The sequence below is a fragment of the Protopterus annectens genome, chromosome 4.part0 (assembly GCF_019279795.1).
Source record: "Protopterus annectens isolate FY-2018-M chromosome 4.part0, PAN1.0, whole genome shotgun sequence".
Classification (NCBI taxonomy): Eukaryota; Metazoa; Chordata; order Ceratodontiformes; family Protopteridae; genus Protopterus; species Protopterus annectens.
In genome coordinates, this window is record NC_056733.1 from 1809453029 (window position 1) to 1809477692 (window position 24664).

Sequence of the window (24664 nt, forward strand, 5' to 3'; positions counted from 1 at the left end):
ACTTATCAATTATTTTACCATCAGTCAGCCAATTCCAATATTTCACCTACTAAGTAGTACTTCTTGGTAGCAGCTGGATTAACTAAAGCTATAGCTGATGAGTAAGGTCTGGGATGAATGTATAAACATTTGAAAAGGTAAAGAAATTTGTACATTTCATCCGCTTTCCTGGGTGCAGCAGGCTGGCCTGTCAGTGAAAGCACAGGCTGTAACAAACATCCTATATTGCTGTCAGCACTGGAAGACTGGGAGGAAGTTCTAGGAATTCCACTTTTAATAGCCCATAGTGTTTTCTGAATAACTGAGAGACTGCCATGTTATCAGTCTGAAAACACAGGCACCTTCTAATAATTGTCTAAGGGAAAGGGAATCCCTCACAGGGAGATTAGAATACCATGCTCTCCTCCAATCCATCAGAAATCTGAGGAGAAAATCCTATATCTGTCCCATCACATTCCTCTACAGATTCAATTTCTTGAATCTCTTCAGGAAAAGAGGAATTTCTACTTCATTTACCAGAGACCACAACATAAGATATTAGCTTGTAACAAGACCCTGAGCCAGGGCTAAAACTAACCCTGTCCAGAGGAGTGTGTGCGTGAGCGTGTGTGTGAGTGCGTGTGAGTGTGAGTGAGAGTGTGTGAATGTGTGAGTGTGTGTGAGTGAGAGTGTGAGTGTGAGTGAGAGTGAGAGTGAGTGTGAGTGTGAGTGTGAGTGTGAGTGTGAGTGTGAGTGTGAGTGAGTGTGAGTGTGAGTGTGAGAGTGTGTGCGTGTGCGTGTGTGTGTGAGAGAGAGAGAGCGATAGGAAAGCGGAGGTAAATAGGTTTATTACAGACAGCAGCTGTGTTGCCAAGGATGTGCACAACATTCTGGCTAAGCAAAGGCATCTTCCCTGCCATTCTCATATGACAAATAGTGGATCTCTTGCCTACTGAGGGGTCCCCTAAGAGCCAGAGAGGAAATGGCTAATCCCCAGTCCATAGCAGCTGTATGGAGAACACCAGTGGGATTCCAGGAAAAAGAGGACTGGTCTGAGGAATCAGCTTTGGTCACAGTAGAGTCATCAACCTGCAGCTTAAGCAAACTGCTAGTCTTGCTGTGGTGGCAAAGGCTGTTTTGTTAACTTCTGTGGCTGTAAGGAGTGGCCATGGGATCAGTAATGTGTTCCATGGTCGACAAAAATGGTGCTTCATTCCCAGGGAATGTACGTAGCACAAGCCAGTAAAAATTATAAAGTAACTTTTCCCAGTTAAAATACAATACAAGGCACTCTAATGAACATTAGCAGCCCCAAAATTATTAAACAGTTTCCCCACTGAAAAAAAAAGTTTCAGAATGTTTAAATTGAAAGTTATGTACTTACTATAACAACATATCCGAGTTGTTGTCCAGTTCAACAAGTGTGTTGTCAGATCCAATCAGATCCTACCTTGGCACCATCTTTGTATTTTCACATATCCATATCTCGGACTTCTCCCCGACCCATAATTCCGTCCACTTCACCCTACTACTTCAGATCAAATCTGCCCCACCAAATTGAAAGCTTATAGAAATAACCCATTTAAGGGAAATTAACTTCACACAAAATATCTTGGAGAGGATCACATTCTGATAGGAGTTCTCACAGACAGGGTGCAAGCGAGATCCATTATGTCACAGGAAATCAACAGATGATAATTCAGGAAGAGGGAGCAGGAGGGAGGTTGAACCGGATGAAATTCCAACAACATGATCTACTGATATGGTAAGTACATAACTTTTATATCTAAATGTTGCCTATTTTTTGTCAGATTCAACACCTGACAGATTCCAAAACATTTTTTTTACCTGGATGGTATGAAGGGACAAAGTTCCTGAGAATGGTGGAACCAAATGAAGAAAGTCATCTGAATTGTACTTCCAATTTATATTGAAACAAAAGTGCAAACTGTTGACCAGGTTGCAGCAGCACAAATATCAATGGAAAAGTCTATTCACAAAAGTTATTTAACTGTATATTGCTTGTTCTTCCTCTGAACTCTGCCGAGTTGCTACATATGCCTGGTCAGGTACATACCGAAAGCAGCACTGTACTCTGACTGGTCTGATAAGGGCAGAATACAGTGGTATAATGACATATTTGGACCTAGATGGCATGCCTTTACTTAGAAGTTGAGCAATATAAAAAGGATTTCCTCACCACTGTGGACATGTGGTGGTCGAAGGTAAGGCTACTGTCTACGTGGGAACACAAATCCATGACCACTAGGTCAACTCTTAAGGGCATACACTACCCATGGTAATTGATCAAGATGACTGACTACCCAAAGAGTACAGTTATGCATTTCTTAACATTCAGTTTACGATGATGGCTTTGGCAACATTTGTTAGTCAGAGATGGGCCTCCTTGAAGAATTCTAGTGTCTGCAGTGGAATCAATAAACCCCATTTTGCACTCTGCAAACTTAAGTTAGCCACAAACCGTCAACATTTGCTTCCATTTCAGAGAAAGATGTCAAACAGGAATGGGCCGAGTACCAAGTCCTTGTGGACTCTGCTAGTTACTGCCCTCTAGGTGGAGGTAGCCTTAACTATTTTGACCTCCTGGGTCCTATCAGTAAGCCTGTTGGCTGTCCAGTGGGTGATAAAAGGGTTTATACCTAAATTAATGAGCTTGTCTATACAACTGAGGTATTCTATCAAAGCCATGACCCAAGTTGACGCAAGATGTGTGCACAGCCTTGCTTTCATCCAGTACTTTGGTGACCCTCTCAAAGTCTTCTACCAGTTTTAATATGCATGACCTTCCTTTGATGATGAACTCCGGTGTTACAGAATGTGGATACATTTATCATGTCCATAACGATCCTTTCCTTGGCCTGCTGAGGCTGCTCAGACTTATGGGCCTGTAGTTACCAAGATCAGTGACTGAACCTCCTATGTGTAGGAGAATGACTGTAGCCATCTTCCACTCCTTGGGCAAAAAACCTGACTGTAGGCTACAGTTGAAAAGGGATTTAAATAGACCAGACAGGTCAAGTTTAATGCCATTTATTAAAGCATTCTGGGATGTTATCAGGACCCAACAAAGCAGTGCTTTTGGATTTAAAAAGTGGATTCATGGCCTGCTCCCTAGTAATGGGTGAGCAGCTTGTGGTAGGTGGCATTTCCTTTAGACTATCAGGGCTCGAAATCTGAGCTGAATTTGTCAGTCAAAAGGTTGGCAACAGCATCTGTTTCCACATCTGTGATGCCATTTTCAATAAGTTCTGTGCATTACTGCATATTACCACAAAGGTTACGGACATACCTGTAGCAAGCTTTGTGGTTGTCTTTTGCCAGAGAAGCTATTTTTTAATTCAATTTTGAAGTATTAATTAAACCTCTTAGCTGTCTGTTTAGATAGCTCAGGGGGTCTTTTAGTATGTAGGGCTTTGTTGCTCCCACACTTGGCCAAGATTTATTTTCTTTTGTTGTATAACCGATTGACAGTGGATTCCACCAGGGTGGCTTGCCTTTTGACTTTGTCTTATTCTTAATATGACTAGGCAGAGCTTGCTCTATGCAGCTATAAATATAGCTGTACAGAGACTTGGTAAATAGCTCAGCATATGCTATGGTGTTTACTGCATTTGGGGGTGCATGGAATTTAGCCAAGTTGTCACTTAATAGAAAGAAGTTAGTCTTGGAATAGTTCTGAAAGGCTTTTCCTTTTGCTATGTCCCTGGATTTTAATTTCTATTTCAAGCAAAACTGCCTTATGGTCAGATCTGACTAGCATGGATATTACATTGGGTGAGAAACAGCACTCCATATTCATGACTACAAAGTCAAGGATGTTTGTATCCCTAGTAGAATGGACCAACTGTTCCAAGATGTTGGTATCAAGTTTAGGAATCACTGGGCTTGGGCATTAGAAGTGATGTAGGACTCCCAATCTGTAGTAGAGTATTGAGTTGAATGGTGAGGGGAATCTAGTACATTGGGATAGGCAGTTTAGATTTCCTGAGACATGGAGGGGGAAAGTACAGATGTGTATACCTAATGTAGATGTTAGAGTGTATTCACTGTTGCAGTCATCACCTGTGGGGTTATCCCTGCTGTGGTAACAGTCAGCCAGTCCAAATACCAGAGTCAATGTTTTTCTGCATCAGCTGCAGTCACCTGTAGTCTGACGTCAGGTCGTCAGTGCTAAAAAGCCAAGGCAGTCGATGTAATTGCATCAGTTTTTCTTGCCCTAACCCATCAGACGCAGAAGGAAATAAGGTAAAGTGGTCCTGGTGGCTAAAAGCCACCATGGGAAACTCATGTCCCCCTGGAGGAAAAGGATATAAGGGAGATGAAGGGAGGGAAACCAGGACTGCAGCAGTGAATACATGTGAACATCAACATTTCTGGTAAGTGTACACAACTGTACTATGTTCAAGTTTCACTGTTGCAGTCATCACCTGTGCAAGAATTCCCAAAGCTGAGGAGAGGGGTGGAAGGATAGGTTAGAGCCCTAGGCACGGGTCAGCAAGCCCTGCAGAATGGCAGAGGCAAACCCTGCCTTAGACTTAGAAAAATAAGGTAGGTGGTAATGCTTTGTAAAGATATCTACAGAGGTCCAGATGGCAGCTTCCAAGATGTCCCTGGTGGGGACTCCTCTGAGGAAGGCTGTGGAAGTGCAGGCTGCCCTAGCGGAATGAGTACGAATAGACCTGGGGGGGGTTCCCATGTAGTCTGTAGCAGAAATGGATAGAGTGTGATATCCATTTGGAAATGGTTTGGTTGGAAATGGACTTCCCCTCTGCCACTGAGGCAAAACTGACAAGCAGTTGGTCTGTTTTTCTGAAGGGTTTAGTATGGTCCAGACAGTATCTGAGCTGTCTGTGTATGTCTAGCGAGTGTAGAATTATTTCCCCCTTGTTTTGAGAGTTGGGAAAGTAGGTGGGTAGGTGTATGGCCTGGTTGAGAGTCACATCAGATACCACCTTGGGCATAAAGGAGGGGTTAGTCCTCAGGGAGATCCTGTCTGCGTGGAAAATGATGAAGGGTTCAACAGCCATGAGTGCCTGACGTTCTGAAACCCTTCTGGCTGAGGTGATGGCTAGTAGGAAGGCAGTCTTCCAAGACAGGTATTTCAATTCTGTTGAAGCAGCAGGTTTGAATGAAGGCAAGGTTAGTTTCAATAAAACATAATTCAGGTCCCAGGCTGGCGTGGGAGGCCTTCTGGGAGGTCTGATATTAGAAGCCGCTCTGAGGAATTGTTTAATCAAAAGATGAGAAAAGAGGGGTAGGTCAAAATCGTAATGGGCTGAAATGGCCGAGGCATGGATTTTAATAGAAAAGGAAAGGTCACTTTTGAGCAACTCGGATAGGTAATCCGAGATGAGAGAGATGGAAGGATGTGAGGTACTGACCCCTTTGGACTGGCTCCAGGAGCAGAATCTTTCCCATTTCCCTGCATAACATTTTCTGGTGCTGGGCCTTCTGGCCTCTGTGATAATGTCTAAAACCTGTATGTTGAACAGGGGACTCTCGGTCAGCTTTTGAGGTATAAGCCATGCTGAAAGACAGACTCTGCAAGTCTGGGTGCAGTATCTCCCCCCTCACCTGGGTCAAGAGATCTGAGATGAGGGAAAGCTGCTTGGGGGGGGCTGTAAAGTCAGGCTGCGCAGTAAGGGGTACCAATGCTGCCTGGGCAGATCTGGAGCAATGAGGATGGCCTTTGGTCTCTCCTCCCTTATTTTGATGAGGACCTTGGGAATCAGAGGCCGAGGAGGGAAAGCGTACACAAACAGGGAGCACCAGGGGAAGGTCAAGGCATCCCACTTTTCACTCTAGGAGGTGATACTCCCTGGTACAGAACTTTTGCAGCTGGTGGTTGAGGTGCGAAGCAAACCGATCCACCTCCAGAGTCCCCCACTTGTGAGCAATTTGCAGAATGATTTCCCCGTGGAGCTACCATTCATGGGGGGTCCAGTAAGTTTCTGCTTAGGTGATCTGCCAGGGTGCTGTTGACCCTTAATAGGTACTGGGCAATTAGGTGTAGACCCATGGAGGTGGCTGTCAGCCAGAGGTTCATGGCTAACCTGCACAAAGGGTAAGATTGGGTCCCCCCTGATTGTTGATACTGTGGTGTTGTCTGTTTTTAAAAGGAGGACTCCCTGGCCTGAGATGGGGTTTGAAGGATGTTAGAGCCTTTTGTACTGCCATCATTTCTTTCTGATTGATGTGTAAGTGAAGGTGCTGGGCATCAAAAAACCTTGGGTGCACCTGCCTGCTAGGTGAACGCCCCAAGCAATGTCTGAGGCATCGTGATGATGGTCTGGCCAGTAGGGAGGTTGATGAAGGGAAGACCCTTGTTCTTCGCACAGGCCTCTTCCTATCAGAGAAACTCACCCTTTATACATAGAATCAGAGTGAGAGAGGTCTCTAGAGACTGAGTGCGCTAGCACCAAAGGGTCTTTAGGTACCACTGAAGTTTTCTCATGTGAAGCCTAGCAAAAGAAATTAGAAAAATGCAAGATTCCATGTATCCCAGGGCTTGCCTTCCTACTAGTTTTGGTGAGTGAAGGAAGGGTAGAGAGGGTGGGGGAGTCATTCTGAATTTTTACCATTGAAATGAAAAAAAAAAAAAGAACTCCCTGCCTTTGGGGCGGAAGTGGTCCACTGTTTGCTTCTCTGCTAGCCCTGGGATAGGGGCCTTTTATGGTCTGTCCCTGCAGGGCTTACTTTGGCCTTGTCTACTAGCTGCAGGGAAGGACCAGTGCTTAGACGGAAAGTTCCTGCTGAACCTGGGAGGTTGAACCTGAAAGAAATATTTTAATGATTGCAAAGATTTTGCTTTGTCTGTAATGCCGGTCAGGTTTACTGGGAGCAGGTGGGAGGGTGTCAGGGGCTAAGCTGGATTCATGGAAAACATCATCCACCACTTCTAAAATGGGGGGGGGTGGCCAGAGGTCTGTGCTGGGGCAAGTCGAAAAACTAAGTCTTTTCTTAGACTGTGGGTAAGTCCTAAGATTCCCACTAGAAATGTTCCCTGAGGGTGTGAAGGGTTTCCCCAAAGGAAAGGCCATCTGGAGGGGAGGCAGAAGGGATGGATTCCTCTGCCTCTGAATCCTCATAAGCTGTCAGAGGTTGCTGTTCCTCTTCAAAATCTGAATAGTCAGGTTCCTCAGAATTCTGTTCTGTCAATTTCTGAAGAAGGGTGCCTTTTCCTTTTAGAAGTTGTGGCCTGACAACCCCGGATAAGGGAGAGGGGATCTCCCGCCATTTTAAGCATTTGTGCTTGGGGTGGTGGAGCAGGAGCAAGATGGTGGTTAGAAGCAGATTTTCTAGAGGTGGCCTGGCTTCTAGGCTTGAGAGAATCCATCAGTCTGAGAGAAACAGTAGTCAGATGAGAAGACATTGTTTTTTGTCAAGATTCGGTAGTATGAAAGGCCTCCTTGGCAGCCGGTGCCTGCATCGCTGCTCAGGACCCAACAGAGGCAAATACAGCCAAACGCTCAAAAGACTAAGAAGATTTCTGCGGCATACCAGACTCCGAAAGGGTCTAGGTACAGGCCTGCATAGATATCAAATCGGGCATCAGGGGCTGCGAAACACCTCACTGAATTCCGGAGAAAGTACAGTTGTGTATACCTACCATAATGTAGATGTTCGAGTGTCTTCACTGTTGCAGTCATAACTGTAGGGTACTCCTGCCGGCAGGCAGCCCAAGGTCGGCCAGAATATCAAAGTCTGGGTCCGGCGTCGGCTGTATCAGCAAGTACCCCGACGTCAGAACACACGGGTATAAAGCTGACAGCCGACGCCATCTTCTCCAGCCTTTCTTGCCATGCGATGCAAAGCAGTTCGCTAGTTGTTGGTTGGCGTTTTCAAGACAACGTGGTGTTATTGTCGTCGGTCCGAAGTTTTCTACTTCTCTTCTCAAAGCCAAGTACCCCGTTGGGGAAACCTTTTTCTTGCTCCTCCGATGTCAGAAAAAGTTAATAATTGTGTATCGTGTGGAAAACAAATACCTCAAAGATTTCCACTCTTACTGTCTACCTTGCTTAGGCCCTGACCACGACGTTTCTTGCTGTCGGTTCTGTGCCAGGTTTAATTCTCGCACTATCAAGCGTAGGTACGATTGGGCCTTGAATTACTTCGATAGACGATTTAATTATAGGATGTCGTCGGATACTTTACCGACTACCGGAATACAGAATAAACGCAAAGACAAGGACAGGCCTCAGAGGTCCAAACAGGATACTTTGCAGCCGGAGCCAGCTTTGGGTTCGGCGGTCGTCAGTGAGGTGCTTTTGCAGCCCCTGTCGTCCGCCACTTCAGAACCGATGGCCGACACGGACTCCCATGGGGAGCCATCTAGGCCTAGTAATTTGTCTGCTGCAGGACCTTCGGACGTCGCTCCTTCAGATGGGACCGGAACTGCTGTGCAGGTACCGGCTTCTGAGGGGGTCTTCAGGCCTTCACATATTACTATTTCCACAAAGCTTTATACCCGTGCGTTCTGATGTCGGGGTACTTACTGATACAGCCGATGCCGGACCCAGACTTTGATATTCTGGCCGACCTCGGGCTGCCTGCCCGCAGGAGTACCCTACAGTTATGACTGCAACAGTGAAACACGAAGAACATCTGATGACCTGCTTAGCAATAGCGTCATCAGGAGGCTTACCTTTTGTAGTCTGTCTCTATCTCTGTTTTTTCGGAATGTCCTCAGATTGTTGGCAGACGGACGCCTTATCAGTACGCGAAGATGGAACACAAAAATAACAGTCTACAATAAGAGCTCTACAGCGAATGGTTCTCGCATTAAAGAGGGCGCAGCACCGGCAACAGGGGACGTCGTGGTCTGGGCCTAAACAAGTGACGCAGTAAGAATGAAAGTCTCAATGTGGGATCTGCTTTCCACAGGCGAGACAATTGTTAGCTTTTTCGGACATCGGTTAGTTCAAGAAAAATGGGTCCTCAATGGGGTACATCGCTTTAGATGTTTTCAGCTGAAATTCGAACTCTGTTAACAACCGACTGGCACTCGTGCGAACTGCTTATGCTACGGGCTCCACGGCAAGAAAGACTGATGTAATGACATCGGCTGCCTTGCTTTATAGCACTGACTACCTGACATCAGACTACAGGCAACTGCAGCCAACGCAGAAAAACATTGACTCTGGTATTCGGGCCGGCCGAAGGCTACCACAGCAGGGATAACCCACAGATGATCACTGCAACAGTGAAACACGAAGAACATCTATAGTTTGCAAGGATATGGTACAAGAACCTGTTTATGATGAGCTCCACATGTACGAGTTCCAGTGGGTTATACACTAGTTTGGATGCAAGTTTGTTTTTAATATAGACAGACTCCTTCACCTTTAGTTCCCTACTGTGGACTAGCTGGTCTAAAGTTATGAAAGGAATTATGACTTTGCTTTGCCAAGGTACAACCCAACTTTAAACCATGTCTCCATTTCTACACAGATGTCTACGCTCTCCCTGGAGAGGAAGGCTTAGAGTCTGGAGTGTCTTCCTAAGTCTTCTGGAATTGAGAAGTGCCACTTTCAGATAGTACTTTGTAGGCTCAATTAAGCTGGGAGGTTTATTAGTCTGGCATTGCCTAAAAAGGAAGGCACTATGGAGGTGGAAAGGGTCTTTGCCAATATCTGAAAGCCTAGAGTGGATAAGTGCAGGCCATCCCTGGCAACGCAGAGTGGTCTGTCAACCACATCTTCCCAAGCCATCAATTTTGTACGAAAAGCTGAGCCACTTGTTAAACTCAATCATTTTCTGTTGGTAGCACAGCATCATCCTCTGAGAAGGTAGCATGCTGCTCAGCGCTAGGCTCTTATCTGCCAGAGACACAATCAGCAAGCTTGATAATGTCTCGCAATATATACTCAAGGGTAGCACATCTCAAGTTATTAAACACCCACACAGACTATGACAATGTCATATAGATACCTATGGTTCAATGACCCCAGTGCCTGTGTGACATGACGGATCCTAGCCCTGGAAAACAGCTAACCAGGACTCTTTCCTTACTCAGTCTGGTGAGAGGAACATCAGTAATTGTCCTGGAAGAATGTGGTCCTTGAAGGCTGTCAGAGCATTCTGTACAGCTAACATTTCTTTTTGATTGATATGCAGGTGCATTTGACTTGGGTTCTGTTTGCCCTGAATGCACTGCCCTGCCAAGTGAGCCCCCCATGCACAGATTGATGCGTCTGCTGTTAGGGGATTGGGCGGCAGGAGGTAGAGTGAATGGCGGTCCCTTGTTTTGGTGTCAGGCCTCTGCCCACCAAACGAAAATGGAACTTTTGTGGCAGCTTAGACTCAATGCATGCTTTCCACCGGGCTTGAATGAAATGACTTCTATTCTATGTGTGCTAAAATTAAAGAGCCTTAAGAGATGGTAGCTGCACATATATTTTTGTTGGATGGTTAAATAATAGATGCTCATTAGTCCTAGGGAGGTTACAATTGCTAAGTTACACCCACCTTTTACAGGTTAAAAGAAACAATACACAACACTTTTTTTTATGAAAAGATTACTACTTCCATGGGTCCCTGAACATTAGTTAGAAGTAAAGTGAACTAACTACAATTTCAATTAATACTATTTAATTTACTACATGTTCCGTTACAAGACAAAAGAACTTAAAGGCACTCATTTTACCTAATGACTTAACCAAAACAAACTGTTTGACTTCAGTATTTTAGGATTATTTCTTTAAATTATGTGACTGTGCTTAATTGGCTTAATTGTATTAACAAGTTTGAGTCACTAGGATAGTACTTAAACTTGTTTTTTTCTTTCTGAGCACTATTGTCTGAAGTTAGGAGAAGTGTTTCCTAACGAAAAGCGCTTTACACTTTGTGACTTGGATTCTGTGCAGCCAGATCATTTTTAACTTTTTATTGCTTGGCAGTTACCAGAGTGTGCACCGGACTACTGATTGCTGTAAGCTCGTTTTACTCCGCTATTAAACCTTGTTGTACTTTGCAGTTTACGCTCGTCTTGTCCCTACTAGTTTTGGATGTTTTATAGATGCGAAAATGAACAGACGAATAGTAAGAGGTTTGAATAAGGCACAAAACCGACCACGAGGTACGTCGTGGTCTGGGCCGAAGCAAGGAATGCAGTACAAATGAAAATCTTTGAGGAATTTGCTTTCCATAAGAAATATAATTGTTAACTTTTACTGACATTGGTTTAGAGCAAGAAAAAGGATCCCCAAAAGGGTACTTAGCTTAGTTGAAGACTTCAGATCTGAAACTTGAAAACAAAAGTTTCAGGAGTCGGTCAACAGGCACTTGCGAACTGTTTCTGCTTCAGGCACCACACGGCAAGAAAGACTGATGTAATGTCGTCGGCTGCATGCTTTATACCCCTGACTACCTAACGTCTTGGAAGATGAGACAACACAGTACCCAAGACTTTGATAAGCAGGCCGACTGAAGGCTACCTGCGAGCAGATAACCCAAATGTGATGACTGCAACAGTGAAACACGAAGAACATCAGCACATTCTTTCCCAAGTCAGAAATGACTCAGGTGCCATTGACTCTCAAAGTAGAATCAAAGTAGTTCTACCTGAAGACTGTAACAAGGGCCAAAAAGTGCAGATAAATAACACAAACACTTGATTAATGCAGGGGGGGGGTAGTGCCGAAACAGTGGATATGGTAATGTCAGAGTTACCTTTTACAGAAATTAGCAGAAACCAGCAACAACCTTCTTTTCAAGTAGCATACTTGGCAAAGGTCTCGGGCAGAGAGATTAAAATGTTGAAACAAACTAGCCTACTAGCTAATCAAATAAGGCACAAGACTACTTAAAGCAGCAATTCCCAGCTCAGAAGGGTGGAGGCTACCCTCTCCTCTCACAAGATTGTAAACTACAAACCTTCTTATAGTTTCAAGCTTAATTGCTTATATGAGAAAAAGCTTAGAACAACAGCTACAATGTAATCAGACTATTAACAAGCAGTAAGAAATGCAACTGAACACCAAGAACTTGCAGCAGAAAGTTGAAGAAGGAAGAAGCATAAAGACAGTGAAAGCAGATGAACAAAGTTTTTTTTTTTTTAAAGGAAGGAGGGGGGGGCACAGGAATTGGAAGACAATTCAGGTTTAAGAGACTAAGAGGGTTGGGCCTAAAGTCACCAAGTTTTAAAAGCACAACATACATAGGGCGGATGGGTGGGAAGAAAAAAATGCATACAGAGATTAGCAATAGTCAGGCAGAGAGAAAAGCAAGTTGCACATCACTACTGGTAAATAAGGATGCCATTAAATATTTGTAGCTAAATGAGGAATGCTATTTCTCAGCTCCTCCCAGTAATTAGCTAGAAGTTATTTACTGTCTGAGAAAGAAATATTTTCTAACTGACCCTAGCCCAAGACCTCTTAAAACTCCAAAAAGAAAAAAAAACTTAACACAAAACAAAATGCAATACAAGGGTAAAAAAGCAATGTTTTTCGGCATTAGGGTTGCCACAGCAGATCACCGGTCCACAGATTGATGGGTAGTGGAGTTCTTACGGTGCTGAGTTGCCAGCCCGGTGCCAAATCTTCAAGGCGCAAACAACAACAGGCACCTTACCTGCATGTCTTTAAAACTCACTCAACTGCAGGGAGGACATGCAGACTCCGCACAGAAGGAACACCAGCCAAGAAGCAACAATGGTAACTGCTGCACTACCATGGCCACTAAAATGCAACACTGTTACTTCCATTTTTTTTTTATCTTTACTCTTACCCAAAATGCAATACAAGAGTAAAGATACAAAAAAAAAAAAAAAAAAAAAAAGGAAGTAACCAAATGTTAAATGAGTATGTCCAATCCAAAATCAAATGCTAACAGAGATCAGCAATGGTCAAGTCAGAGAACAGCAAGTCACACAGCACTATGCATGGCTATCTTGGAGTTGATACACAAATTTGGGTGGGTGAGGGATTGTAGGAGGTTTATCCCCTACAAAAAAAAAAAAAAAAAAAAAAAAAAAAAAAAAACTTTAGGAAAAAAACAGCAATATTTGACAGTCATTGGTTTTGCCATAAGTTTTGACTTCAGCCTTCTCCACATTTCCGGGGCATGCACCCACTAGAACTCTGAATTACAGCAGGAAGCCATATAAATGCACAAAAACTAAATACTTGTGTTGGAAATGGAGAGTATTATGCAAGTACACAAAGAAGGAAAATCATATTTCTTTATCTTTGTTATTAACGTATATGAAAAAAGTCATGCACTCACCATAACGTTCCATCTGAGTTTTTGCTTTTCATGTTGTATTCAACCCGTGGGACACGGATCCAGGATGTATCAGACTCTGCTGCATTTCTCCAGCATTGGATCAGAGCTCCAAGCCCCTTCCTACCCATAATGCCTCTAGTCTCCTTCCTCCCTTCAGATTGAGTTTGCTGCCCACCATAGCATACCAACATGACTCAATGTCTTACCCCTTGGCACAATAACCCAGATAGTACCATAAGAAATAAGCAGTTATGCCAAAGAAAAAGACCATGTCTTTTTCAGCCAGACCACCACACACTCCACATAAGGCAGGGAGAAGGAGGGACGGATGGGCTGAAGACAAAAGAAAAGCAACAACTCGGATGGAAAATGATGGTGAGTACATAATTTCTTTATCTTAACTTGTTTTCATTGGCTCTTCAACCTGTGGGACAGAGTCCCCAACTACTATAAACCCTGGGAGGCCCTCATGGAAGGATATTCTGTAACATGGTGAGCTAAAGAATGCCCTGCTTCTGGAGAGAAAATCCAACTTGTAATGGGAAATGAAAGTATGTGAAGATGCCCAGGTAGCCGCAGAGCAAATGTCATCCAAGGAAACTCTGGACCAAAAGGCAGCTGAAGTAGCCATAAACCTACTAGAAAGCTCCTTAACTTGATCTAGCGGTGACAATCCCTTGGTTGAATATGCCAAAAGTATACACAGAGATCCAACGAGCAATGGTGACCTTTGATACAGGTTTCCCTAAATGGGGGCTTAGAGTAGGAAATGAAAAGTTGATCGGACTTGCAAAGGGCCTTTGTTCTGTGCAAGTAAAAAGATAATGGTCTATGAACATCCAGTAGGTGCAATTTATACTCGCCTTTATTCTGAAAGTTCGGAAAGACAGGGAGATGGAATCAAACATTAATCAGTTGATCAGAGGCCGGGTTCAGCAGAAAGGAAGGATTAGTGTGCAAAGATACCCTGTCTTTATGGAAGATCATGTAAGGAGGCTTAATTGATAAGGCCTGAAGCTCCGACACTCTTTTAGCTGAAGTAATGGCAACCAGGAAGGCTGACTTCCAAGACAGCAACTGCAGATCAACTGAAGCAGCGGATTCAAAGGGAGGAGAAACCAGGGCTTGAAGGACCAAAGTAAGGTCCCAAGGAGGTGTAGGGTCCTTGTTTGGCGACCTAAGAAGAAAGTTACCATTTAGAAAAGCTTTCCAGAGCTTAGAAGAGGCCAGAGAAGCTGAATTATCCCCTATGTGGAAGTTTGAAATAGCTGCCAGCTGAACCATAGAAAAGCTGGCACCCTATTGAAAAATACCTGCCAGAAACTCTAGAATAACAGGAACCGGAGCAGTGAAGGGATCCAAATCACGTTGAGATTCCCAAATTGAAAAACGTTTCCATTTACTCGAGTAAACCTTCCACATAGAAGATTTATGAGCAGATACCAAAATCTTCTTAACCAGAGAGGATAGCCAGGAGTCTTCATTATCATGGGAACTGGAGCAGCCAAAGGGTGAGCATCAGACTGGCCAAATCTAGATGTGCAATCCCTGCGGGATGTGAAATCAGATCCAGAACCAACCAAATGTCCAAAGAGGACAATATATGAGAACACAGAGAAGGGAACCGTACTTGGTGAGCCAAGAAGGGGGCAATGAGGATGAGTGAGCTCCCCAGCCATTGCACTTTCTGAATGAGCTTTCAGATCAGGGGAAGTGGAGGATATGCACAGAGAAGACTGGAGGGCCACGCATGAATCAGTGTGTCTCGGGGGACTCTCCCTGAGGGGGGTTCAGAGTGAAGAACTCGCTGCACTTTGCATGGGAACATAGGTGAAGAGATTGCAGCAAAGCTGACCCCACTTTAGAAAGATATTTTTCACTACTGAAGGATTCAGAGACCACTCGTAAGGCATCAGGATAGACCTGCTGAGCCTGTCCCCTAGACTACTGGACCTCCCCAGAATGTGCGTTGCCACCAGAAAATGGCCAGTGGAGATTGCCCACTCCCACAATCTCATGGTTTTGTGGCAAAGTGGGTAGGACCTGGTTCTCCTGTTTGTTGATGTACCGGACTACTGACATACTGCCTGTGTGGATGGCAATCATCCCTAGGGGAAGATGGGCATGAAGAGCTTGCAACGCCAATAGCACCGCCCTCATCTCCAAGACGTTGATATGCAACTGGGTTTCCAGGGAAGAGCACATGCCTTGAACTGTCCTACCTAAGCAATGCCCCCCGACCAGAGTAGGAAGGCGCCTGTGGTCACCGTGGTCAGAATGGAGGGAAGAATAAACGGTCGACTGCGAAGGTCCAAGGACTGAATCCACCAGAGAAGAGAATCCCTGCAGGCTTGCGATAGAACAGGATGGGACAACGGTAAATCTAGAAGGGACCACTGGACCGCTAGAGTCCACTGGAGCACCCTTATGTATAACAAAGCTGTGGGTATGAGGGTGATCATGGCCGCCATGGACTCAGACACCCTTAAGGCAAATTCCTCTGACGGAGATTGAACTTGTAGAATGTACAAGACATATTTGAGGGAGTGAAGTCTGTCTGGTGTCAGGAAAACCTTGGTCTGAATGGTATCTAACCGGGATCCAATGAAATCCAGAATTTGAACTGGTTTTAACAGGGATTTATTGAGATTTATGGTGATGCCGAACTGGTGGGCAGTCTGGAAACAGAAATCCCTGGCTTGGCAGTGTCGATGCCAGGAGGGGGCAGAAAAGAGCCATTCGTCCAGTTAGGGGAAGACCTGAAAGCCCTGCAGTCGCAGGTGAGCTGCTACTACTGCCATCACTTTGGTGAACACCCTCGAGGCTGTGGTGAGACCAAAGAGTAGCGCTCTGAATTGGTAATGATTGGTTCCCAGCTGGAAGTGGAGAAACCTCAGAGAGAGTCTGTCCATTTTGATGCGATAGTACTTGTCTTAAGGTCTACTAAGCACATCCAGTCATTCTTCTGCAGGAAGGGCAAAATAGATTGTGGAGTGTGACTGCCCGGAATTTCATCTTAGCAACTGACAGGTTCAGGGTGGAGAGATCCAGAATTGGCCTCAAGTCCCCAGTTTTCTTTGGCACTAAAAAGAACCTGGAATAGATGCCAAATGCGGACTGGTCTGAGAGACCGGGCTGGATGACTAGTTTTTAGAGCAGCTTGAAAATTTCCACGGTGCTTGCACTTCTCTCCACCCCCAGTCCTCCTAGCAGGAGTTTGAGTCCCAGAGGCCGGAGTACAGGGGTGACCAGAGGCGCCAGAAGAGAAAGCTTGGGCTTCACAAAAGGGAGGTGGAAGGAGGCCCTTGAGTACAAGTTTATTCCTCCTGTATATCAATGCGCAGAGGAATCTAGGTGCAGTACCCCTAAATGCATAGAGTGTGGCCATCCGCTGGGGAAAGCTCATGACCACACATTAAGCACTTCCTAAATCCTGGCTTGGTTGTCTCTGACATAGCAGAGAGAGATCCACCAGCAGGAACACACACACATGCCCTAAGAGATAGAGTAACTAGGAATAAGAAAGTGATTTTTTTTAAATGATGCCAGAGGGCGAAAAAGTGTGTGTGTGTGTGTGTGTGTGTGTGTGTGTGTGTGTGTGTGTGTGTGTGTGTGTGTGTGTGTGTGTGTGGAGGGGGAATGGTTAGAAAATCCAACTCACTTATCCAGAAAAACACCTGTAGCTACTGGACTGCAATGCTTGCAACAAGCAACGCAAACGAGATCTGAAGGAAGCAGACAGGGGCATTATGGGTCGGGGAGAAGCTTGGAGCTCAGATCTGATGCTGGAGAAATGCAGCAGAGTTGGATCCATCCTGGATCAGTGTCCCACAGGTTGAAGAGCAAATGAAAACTTCAGATCTCATGGTGCAAATTAATAATCATATTATATACACACACACACTATATATATATATATATATATATATATATATATATATATATATATATATATATATATATATATATATATATATATATATATATATATATATATATATATATATATATATATATATATATATATATGAGAGAGAGAGAGAGTGAAGGGCAAAATACATGCTACATGAAGCTTTTTTTTTGCAGTGGAATAAAAACTTGTACAAAAAATGATACAGATATTGACCTACACTGTTCTCTTTGCAAAGGACATGAACTAGTCAAATTACCTCATTTCCTTTCTACTCTCAGTGGTACTACTATCTGTATACCAAAAGGCTCAAGTTCCCTTCCCCTCTTGCTCTATGGTCTTGGGCCTGAAGGATGGGTTAGTGTGAAGGCTGCATCAGTCCACTGTGGAACACTCAGATAACTTACCTTAGAACACAATCACTTAGACCCAAAGGTCTTAAAGACTAGAACTGCCACTGACCAGTCTAATTCAAATGAGATCAAGGCTAGTACAACTGCTGTAAAATTAAGAATCTATGAGGGGGGCACAAGTTTTGGCTTCAGGTGCAAAATCACATTTAAACACTACTTTAAAGTAACACAGGAGTCGGGTGGTAGGGGGCTGCATACAAGACAAAACACACAACTGACTAAAAGATATGCTTTGACAGATGCTTATAACACGGCATGTTGGAACAACCTAACAAGATGCTTTATGACTTCTGGTCCTTTTTTTTAGTGCATCCTAAAATACATCCTCATAAAAACTTCATTAGAAGGATGTCAAGACGAGATGATCCAAAATATTAAACTAAGCTAGTTAAAGTTTAGGTGCATCAATAGCCCGCCCATCCTCCTAGGTCAGTATTCAAAATGAAACGCTGTACAACAATGGCAAATGAAGTAAAGTTCTCTTGGAGAATAGGTAGTGTGGTTAAATGATATAAAACTTAAAAGTGCAACATATATAGCAAAAAACTTGAATACATTTCCAGTACTTAAATTAAATGCACTTACAAGATATTCACGCTGGGAATGCAGTTATATCATAGCGAAATGATGGCTCCAAAGCATCCAATCTTTTTGGTCTGATATACAAAGTATTCAGACTGAAGATGTAGTAGCTTCTGGCTTTAATGGCAGTTAAAATCCTTTTATTGTAGGAAAAGTTAAAATCTTGATGTAGAATAAAACAGTCCCTATGTATTCCAAACGATAAGCGCTTTCGGTATAGTCTTCAGATCGGAGAGATTGGGACTGGAAGTTCTTTTTATAGTGCTTGCTTCCTTTACTGTTGAGACGATCATTCAATCACACTGTCAAGCAGCTGTTTAAATGCACCAATCCTCTTTCCTCTCAGCTGGGGGTGTTCCATTTCCTATACCTTTTGCTTTTGAGGGGTGTGACCAGTCATGAATTAAGCCAGACACACCTCCATGTTAGCGGATAGTTTTTGCTATATATATGTTGCACTTTTAAGTTTTATATCATTTAACCACACTACCTATTCTCCAAGAGAACTTTACTTCATTGGCCATTGTTGTATAGCGTTTCATTTTGAATACTGTTTTTACTTGTTACTGATAGCTGTACTTTAGCATTAGGAGATACCCTTTCTTTATTTTATCCTCCTAGGTCAGGAGGGTACAGATCCATGTAAAATAAAGAGGTCACACTGCATAGCTGGAACATCTGGGAAACCATCCTTGACTTGGTCACAGATGTGGTTTATCAGAAGGAACATTAATGTACCTGCTTTAGTCTTCTGCAACACTCCCGGAATCAGAAGGAAGCAGTACAAGAGCTCTCTCTCTAAAGTGAAGCAGGAATTCACTGCCCAATCCTTCCTGCATGGTTGTCTGGGGGAAAAAAAACCTTTCAAGCTTATAATTCTAATCCGATGTGACATGAACTATTAAAGAGAAACCCAGTCTTGCATCCAGAGTTAGATTTTGGTGTCCACTCTCCACTGAAGAGTCTTCTGTTTCCCTGTTACTGCATGATGGTCTGAAAGAAATGATGATATAGGAGTAGTTGTTATACTATCTCCTTGATCACCATAGATCTGGACAGACTGTGGAAGAGGGTACAGTAGGTGCAGACAGTGTAAATGGGCACCATTCATATCAGATTAAGAACTTTATTAAGGCTTGTATTATTCTACACCTTACACAATTCTTCGTAGTCAGCTGTTTCCATTTCATCCAGCCTGGCTTCAGATGCTTCCACCCACATGTTCAGCTCTAAATTTTCATTAATTAATAGCTGAATATCATCTGAGTGGTTGTTTACCACTGTCCCACTTTCAATACCCAATCCTCATTCTGCTCTAGAGCTTTGTAATGTTTTCCTTTTACTTTAGAGAAACCAGTTTGTAGACAAATGTCATAAAAGTTCATTTTTGCAGTTCAGGAACTCATTTGCAAGGACATTGGCCACCATACTTGTACTTTTAAGGGCCATAGCCTCCTGTTTCTGTTGGTCAATAATAAATAAGACTACACATCAGCCCTATTCAACAAGATTTCACTTGAGCAATAAGCTGCATTTTTCAAAAAAAATTACTCTTCTTCTTAACAAGGGGCAAGAGAGGGATTTGCCACCATTCAGAGGATCACAGTGCCAGAAGTCCAGAGACTTTGCCACTAAAAATTAGTAGAATATGATATAAAATGTTTATGGATTCCAGAGAAAGAAAACAGCCTTAAAGTACTTAAGTACTCTCTGCGAAGTATTTAGATGTGAATTAGTCCATTACATTTCAAAATTATGTCATTTAGAGTAGTGCTGGCTTCTGTCATTCTGCAAGAAGGCAGACAAGTTGCTCATGATCAGTAAACCTTAACACAATGCCAGAAATATGCTCAGAGATAGAAACAGCTGCTTGCCATAGTACAGGGCGGTGTGTGTTTATGGGGGGGGGGGCACACTTGTGTGCAATCTGTACATTCTCCCTGTATCTGTGTGAGTTCTGCTAGATGCAGTTTCCTCCCAAATCCTCTCAAGTGAAATTACAATCTTCTAAATTGCTTATAGGCTGTATGCACTGTGCATTTGTTCAGCAATGGGTCATCACTTCATAAACAGTTGAACTGCTTCATGCCAACAGAATTCCAGATGGACTCCTCCTTCCCAAAGCCACTAAAATGCATCAAATGCATTACTGAACAATTCATATCTGAAATGTAAAATGTTTTCTTCTTCTAATAACAAAGTCCTGAAATGCAGTAAAAATGTAAAACTATAAACATCTACATATAAATATTTAAAGCATTCTGTCTCGCACATTAAAGCAGGGAACATTTGTCATACATGTGGTGTGTGTGATGTATCTACATATGATCGGAGACCTTACCACCAAAATCTACATTTCAGTGATCAAGCTGTCAGCAACACAACTACCCTATAATATCATTCCATGTAGCATTAGAAGTGCTTCTGCAGACAGCCAAGCCTCTTTGCGCCAAAACAAACAGTAAATAAATAACTTCATGGCACAATAGTAGAGAAAAGGAGAAATACCCTGCAAGAGGTGAACAAAGAATCCACACAAACCTGTGACATCACTGCTGAGTATACTGACTGCAGTCAGAACAGGGAAAAAGTAATGGGGACCACAGCATCTGACCATTTGGACTGACTCACAGAAAAACCTGGAAATACAGAATTAATGGCTTTAATGGACTAGTGCCTTAACTTTGCACCATGTGGTCTTGTACTCTGTGCAATGGCATTGTAACATACATGCTTGTTAAAAGTGTCCATTTGCAGATGATCTTAAAAACAATCACAGCACTGGACTCTAAGGAAGACATTGGCCGCTGGAACAAAATCTGCTTGGGACAAAGATTACAGAAGGTTGATAATTCCACATGTTATGATTTATTGCTCTATTAACTCCACCCCTCAAAAGGTCATCACTTTCTCTGAAGCTGCCCCAGTGCACTATTTTTTTCCTACTATAGCACCCTCAGCTAAGATGCTTGCTCATCTTTTAAAGTGCTTCTATGAGTAATAAGTATAAGGCTATAAAGGAAATTAATTATTTCTCTCCCACTTATTCTCGTCTTATCTATTTATTCTTTAACATTTGTTTACTGGGAAAGTCCGACATGGAACAAAGCCAATTTTCAGCGGAGGCCTAGGGGAAAATGCTCCAGGTGCAAGTATTTGTAATGTGGGGGGAAACCGAGCACCCGGAGGAAACTCACATGAACACAGGGAGAACATACAGACACTGCACAGAAGGCACCCCAGCCGAGAATCAAACCGGAGAACTTCTTGCTGTGAGGTGACAACACTACCGCTGCACCACTGCGATGTCTTAACAAAGGGAAGGAAAACAATTCCTGCGGCACAGAAAATACTTTCTGAATCAGCTTCTGAAATGAAAATCGCTTCTCATACTCATAGGCGAAGAAGATTCTTGCCCAGTACCCATTTATAGGCAAACTAAACTGCTAGTTTAACAGTCATGCTAAAATTTAAAAAATTCAGGCACAGACAGCCAGTCTTGGTGTAAGCCTGTCTGCTATGCTGGCATTTTAAACACATTCATGTTACTGGCCAGATGAGAAGTCTCTGGTTCTAAATATTTGAACTCATAAAATTGGAATGAGACAAATTAAAATAAATCATATCTTCAAAAAGGAATGAAACTATGGGATGCAAGACAACTCCAGGAATTTGTGTGCTGCTAAAGAAATATACTGAGATCCCAAGGATTTGTGTGCTGCTAAAGAAATATACTGAGATCCCAAGGAGGAAAACAAGAAATCGATTCAGTAGTCAAATAAGAAAAAATGTTGACGGCAGATAGTGGAACTAGTTATAATTTGGGTTTATTTCAGGAAACATTTATGAAGGTATTAGTTACAATGAAAATGTCCATAAATGGAAGAGTTTTAATAATATAATTTTCATCAATAGTAAGTTCACTGAAAGTCTTGTTTTGTCCAAAGCAGGGGCAGGTTATGTTTAAAGCCATGGGTATTGTGATGGGCCAATGGTCTTGTAGGGCACTTTGCCCCCTTGTTCTCACATACTTTTAACCTACATGGAGGTTACACACAACCTTGACGTGAATTAAACATTTGTCACAGAAATGGGGTCTGCTTAATCATGCAACTCTGAACAGACAGAATTAAAACACACCAATTTCAGATAACCAACTAATCAGAATTTCATACAAAGTGCAAAACAAGAGACATGTTGCAAAGCAAAACTCCAATAAATAAAACTGAGAATCAAATATATATATGTATGTATGCAAATTACCTCTCTATCAAACATAGACACATCAGCTTCATCTTCACTTTCTTCCTCCAGTACTTCCTCATCTAGACTCCGATTCCCTCTCATACTGTGCTCCCGTATTATGGACTGAAGTCTAAGTTTCATGGGAGGTGCTTGGACAAGCTAATGAAAAGGAATGACCAAGTTAATTTCACACGAGTAATGCCACCGAATCTTGCTGCTATAGTCAAGAGTAGAGAACAGTAGACACATAACTCACTTGGCTAGCAAGGGCCGAGAACTTCAAGACATGGAGTGTTTCATCATAAGTGGAGGCACACTGATTAATGTTGACAATCATGCAGGACTTCCCTCTCCCACAAAAATATCCTTGAAATACACGTGTTAGCTTGCTGTCTCGAAATGGAACCACATTAGGCCTTAGTCTGTTTAAAAAAAAAAAAAAGGAAGAATAAAAAAACATCTGTAGGCGTTCAGAAAACAAAGCATTACCCTGGCTCATAAGTAAGATTAAGACAGCCCAGCAAGGGATGTATTACCATATCACCATTATCCTAACAAAGCAGTACCTGTGGTCTCTTTTAGAGTCTTCTTTACTCTTGATCCAGCCATTTTGATACCAGATGTAGTCTTGTTATACTTCATTTCTTCTGGAAAAGAAATTAATCCTTCCCCTCTGAAGATACAGCCCACTAAGGGCATAATGTTTGTATTATGACTGAACTGAAACACTACCTGCCCTGTTATTGCACTTTCTATTACAGTAAAACTTGGCTGAACATTGAGCTTCACCCTGCTGAACCCTCTGAGAACCGTATTCTCCGTTCGTTCTGATATTAACTGCTAACAGTCACCTGATCTGACCTGATTGTGCACCTTTTACTGTCATTGTGAGCTGCTGTTAAAGGTTTTTGTGAACAGAAATTCTGGTTCTTTTTGCGAACCATATTCTCGGCTATTTTTGAAAGCAACTGCTAACAGTCATATTACATGACGTGTTTGTGCGATTATTCCAACATTGCAAGCCTTGGTTAAAGACTGGGCATTGCTGCTGTTGAAGGTTTTTGTGAACCACAGTCCTGGTTCGTTCTGCGAACCATAATCTCGGCTCGTTTGAAAACTAACTGCTAACAGTCAACTTATATGACATGGGTGTGCGTTTCTTCCAACACTCTAAGCCTTGGTTACAGACTGAACATTGCCGAACAAGCTAAAAGCCTCCCCTACAATTCCAAAGCTTTTGTGAACCAAGTTTGTGTTTCGGTGTTCTGAAAACTGCTATAAGTAACCGCATTTGACCAGGTAATGCGTTTTAACTCTGTGTGCTGCTGGTGAAGCCAGTGCCTTGCCGGTCAACCAAATAGCCCCCCCCCCCCCACATTACTGAACCATTGTGAACAGTGTATTTGTTGTGTTTAGAGGTCAACTGCAGCATTACATGTCTTGCTATTGCTTGTATTAGGTTTGTTTAGAGGTAAACTGAAGAGCAGCAGGACATGAATTGTGAAAGGTTTCTCATCCAGAAAAAAAAGAGGTCATTATTCCCCTCTACTCATCACTCATTAGACCCATTATAGAGTACAATGCCCCTTTTGGTATGTACCTCACAAGACATCTACAACTGGAAAGGCCACAGAAATACCTCACAAAGAGGATTACTTGCCTATAACAGATGCCCTTCACAGACAGTCTCAAAAAACTCCAGCTTTACTCAGTCACATATTGCCTACTCAGAGGCGATCTCTGCCTAACATACAAAGCTATGTCAAACCCAGAGCTGTCAGACATGCTTCACTTAAAGAAATCCCAATCCCTCCAAGCTACACGCTCTAGGGACCTAAACCTTGTCACCACAATAAACAGAACATGCTGGGGGATAGATTCCTGTTCGAGACTTCCCATACTCTGGAACAGACTACCTATCTTATCAAACAGAGCTCATTAGCATTAGCACTCCAAGAAAAATCTTGATGAGTGGATGGGAAATAGGAAATTCACCCTAGGGATCACTTCTGTGGCTCTGCTCGGCAGGGGAACAGGAAAATAATTTTCTTGGGTGGCGAAAGCCAGGGTACATTTTTGGCTAGGCTTATATAGGCCCTAGCGCCGATAGCCTAGTACCTACCTATGAACCTATAAGAGTCTCAAAAGGAATGGAAATTTAAAAGCAAAAAAAACTCCTGTCTGGAATGCCAAGGCATTAACACCTTGCTATTTTTAGCTACAGTTCATTGTTCTGCTAGTTGCCGTTTCTGTAATCAGCATTAGCATTAAAACTGTTTCAGAGGTT

General features: G+C 43.0%; 1 protein-coding gene across 1 annotated transcript in view; it reads right to left on the minus strand.

Moving 5' to 3' along the window:
- The window catches only part of LOC122800493 (kinesin-like protein KIF20A), a 224945-nt gene that overhangs the window by 16180 nt on the left and 184101 nt on the right, over nucleotides 1–24664 (minus strand). Inside the window, exons 6-7 of the mRNA XM_044069931.1 lie at nucleotides 22634–22799; nucleotides 22396–22536 (exon numbers count right to left, since the gene is read on the minus strand). Coding sequence (XP_043925866.1) covers nucleotides 22396–22536; nucleotides 22634–22799 — 307 coding nt within the window. The remainder of the gene's footprint in view (nucleotides 1–22395; nucleotides 22537–22633; nucleotides 22800–24664) is intronic.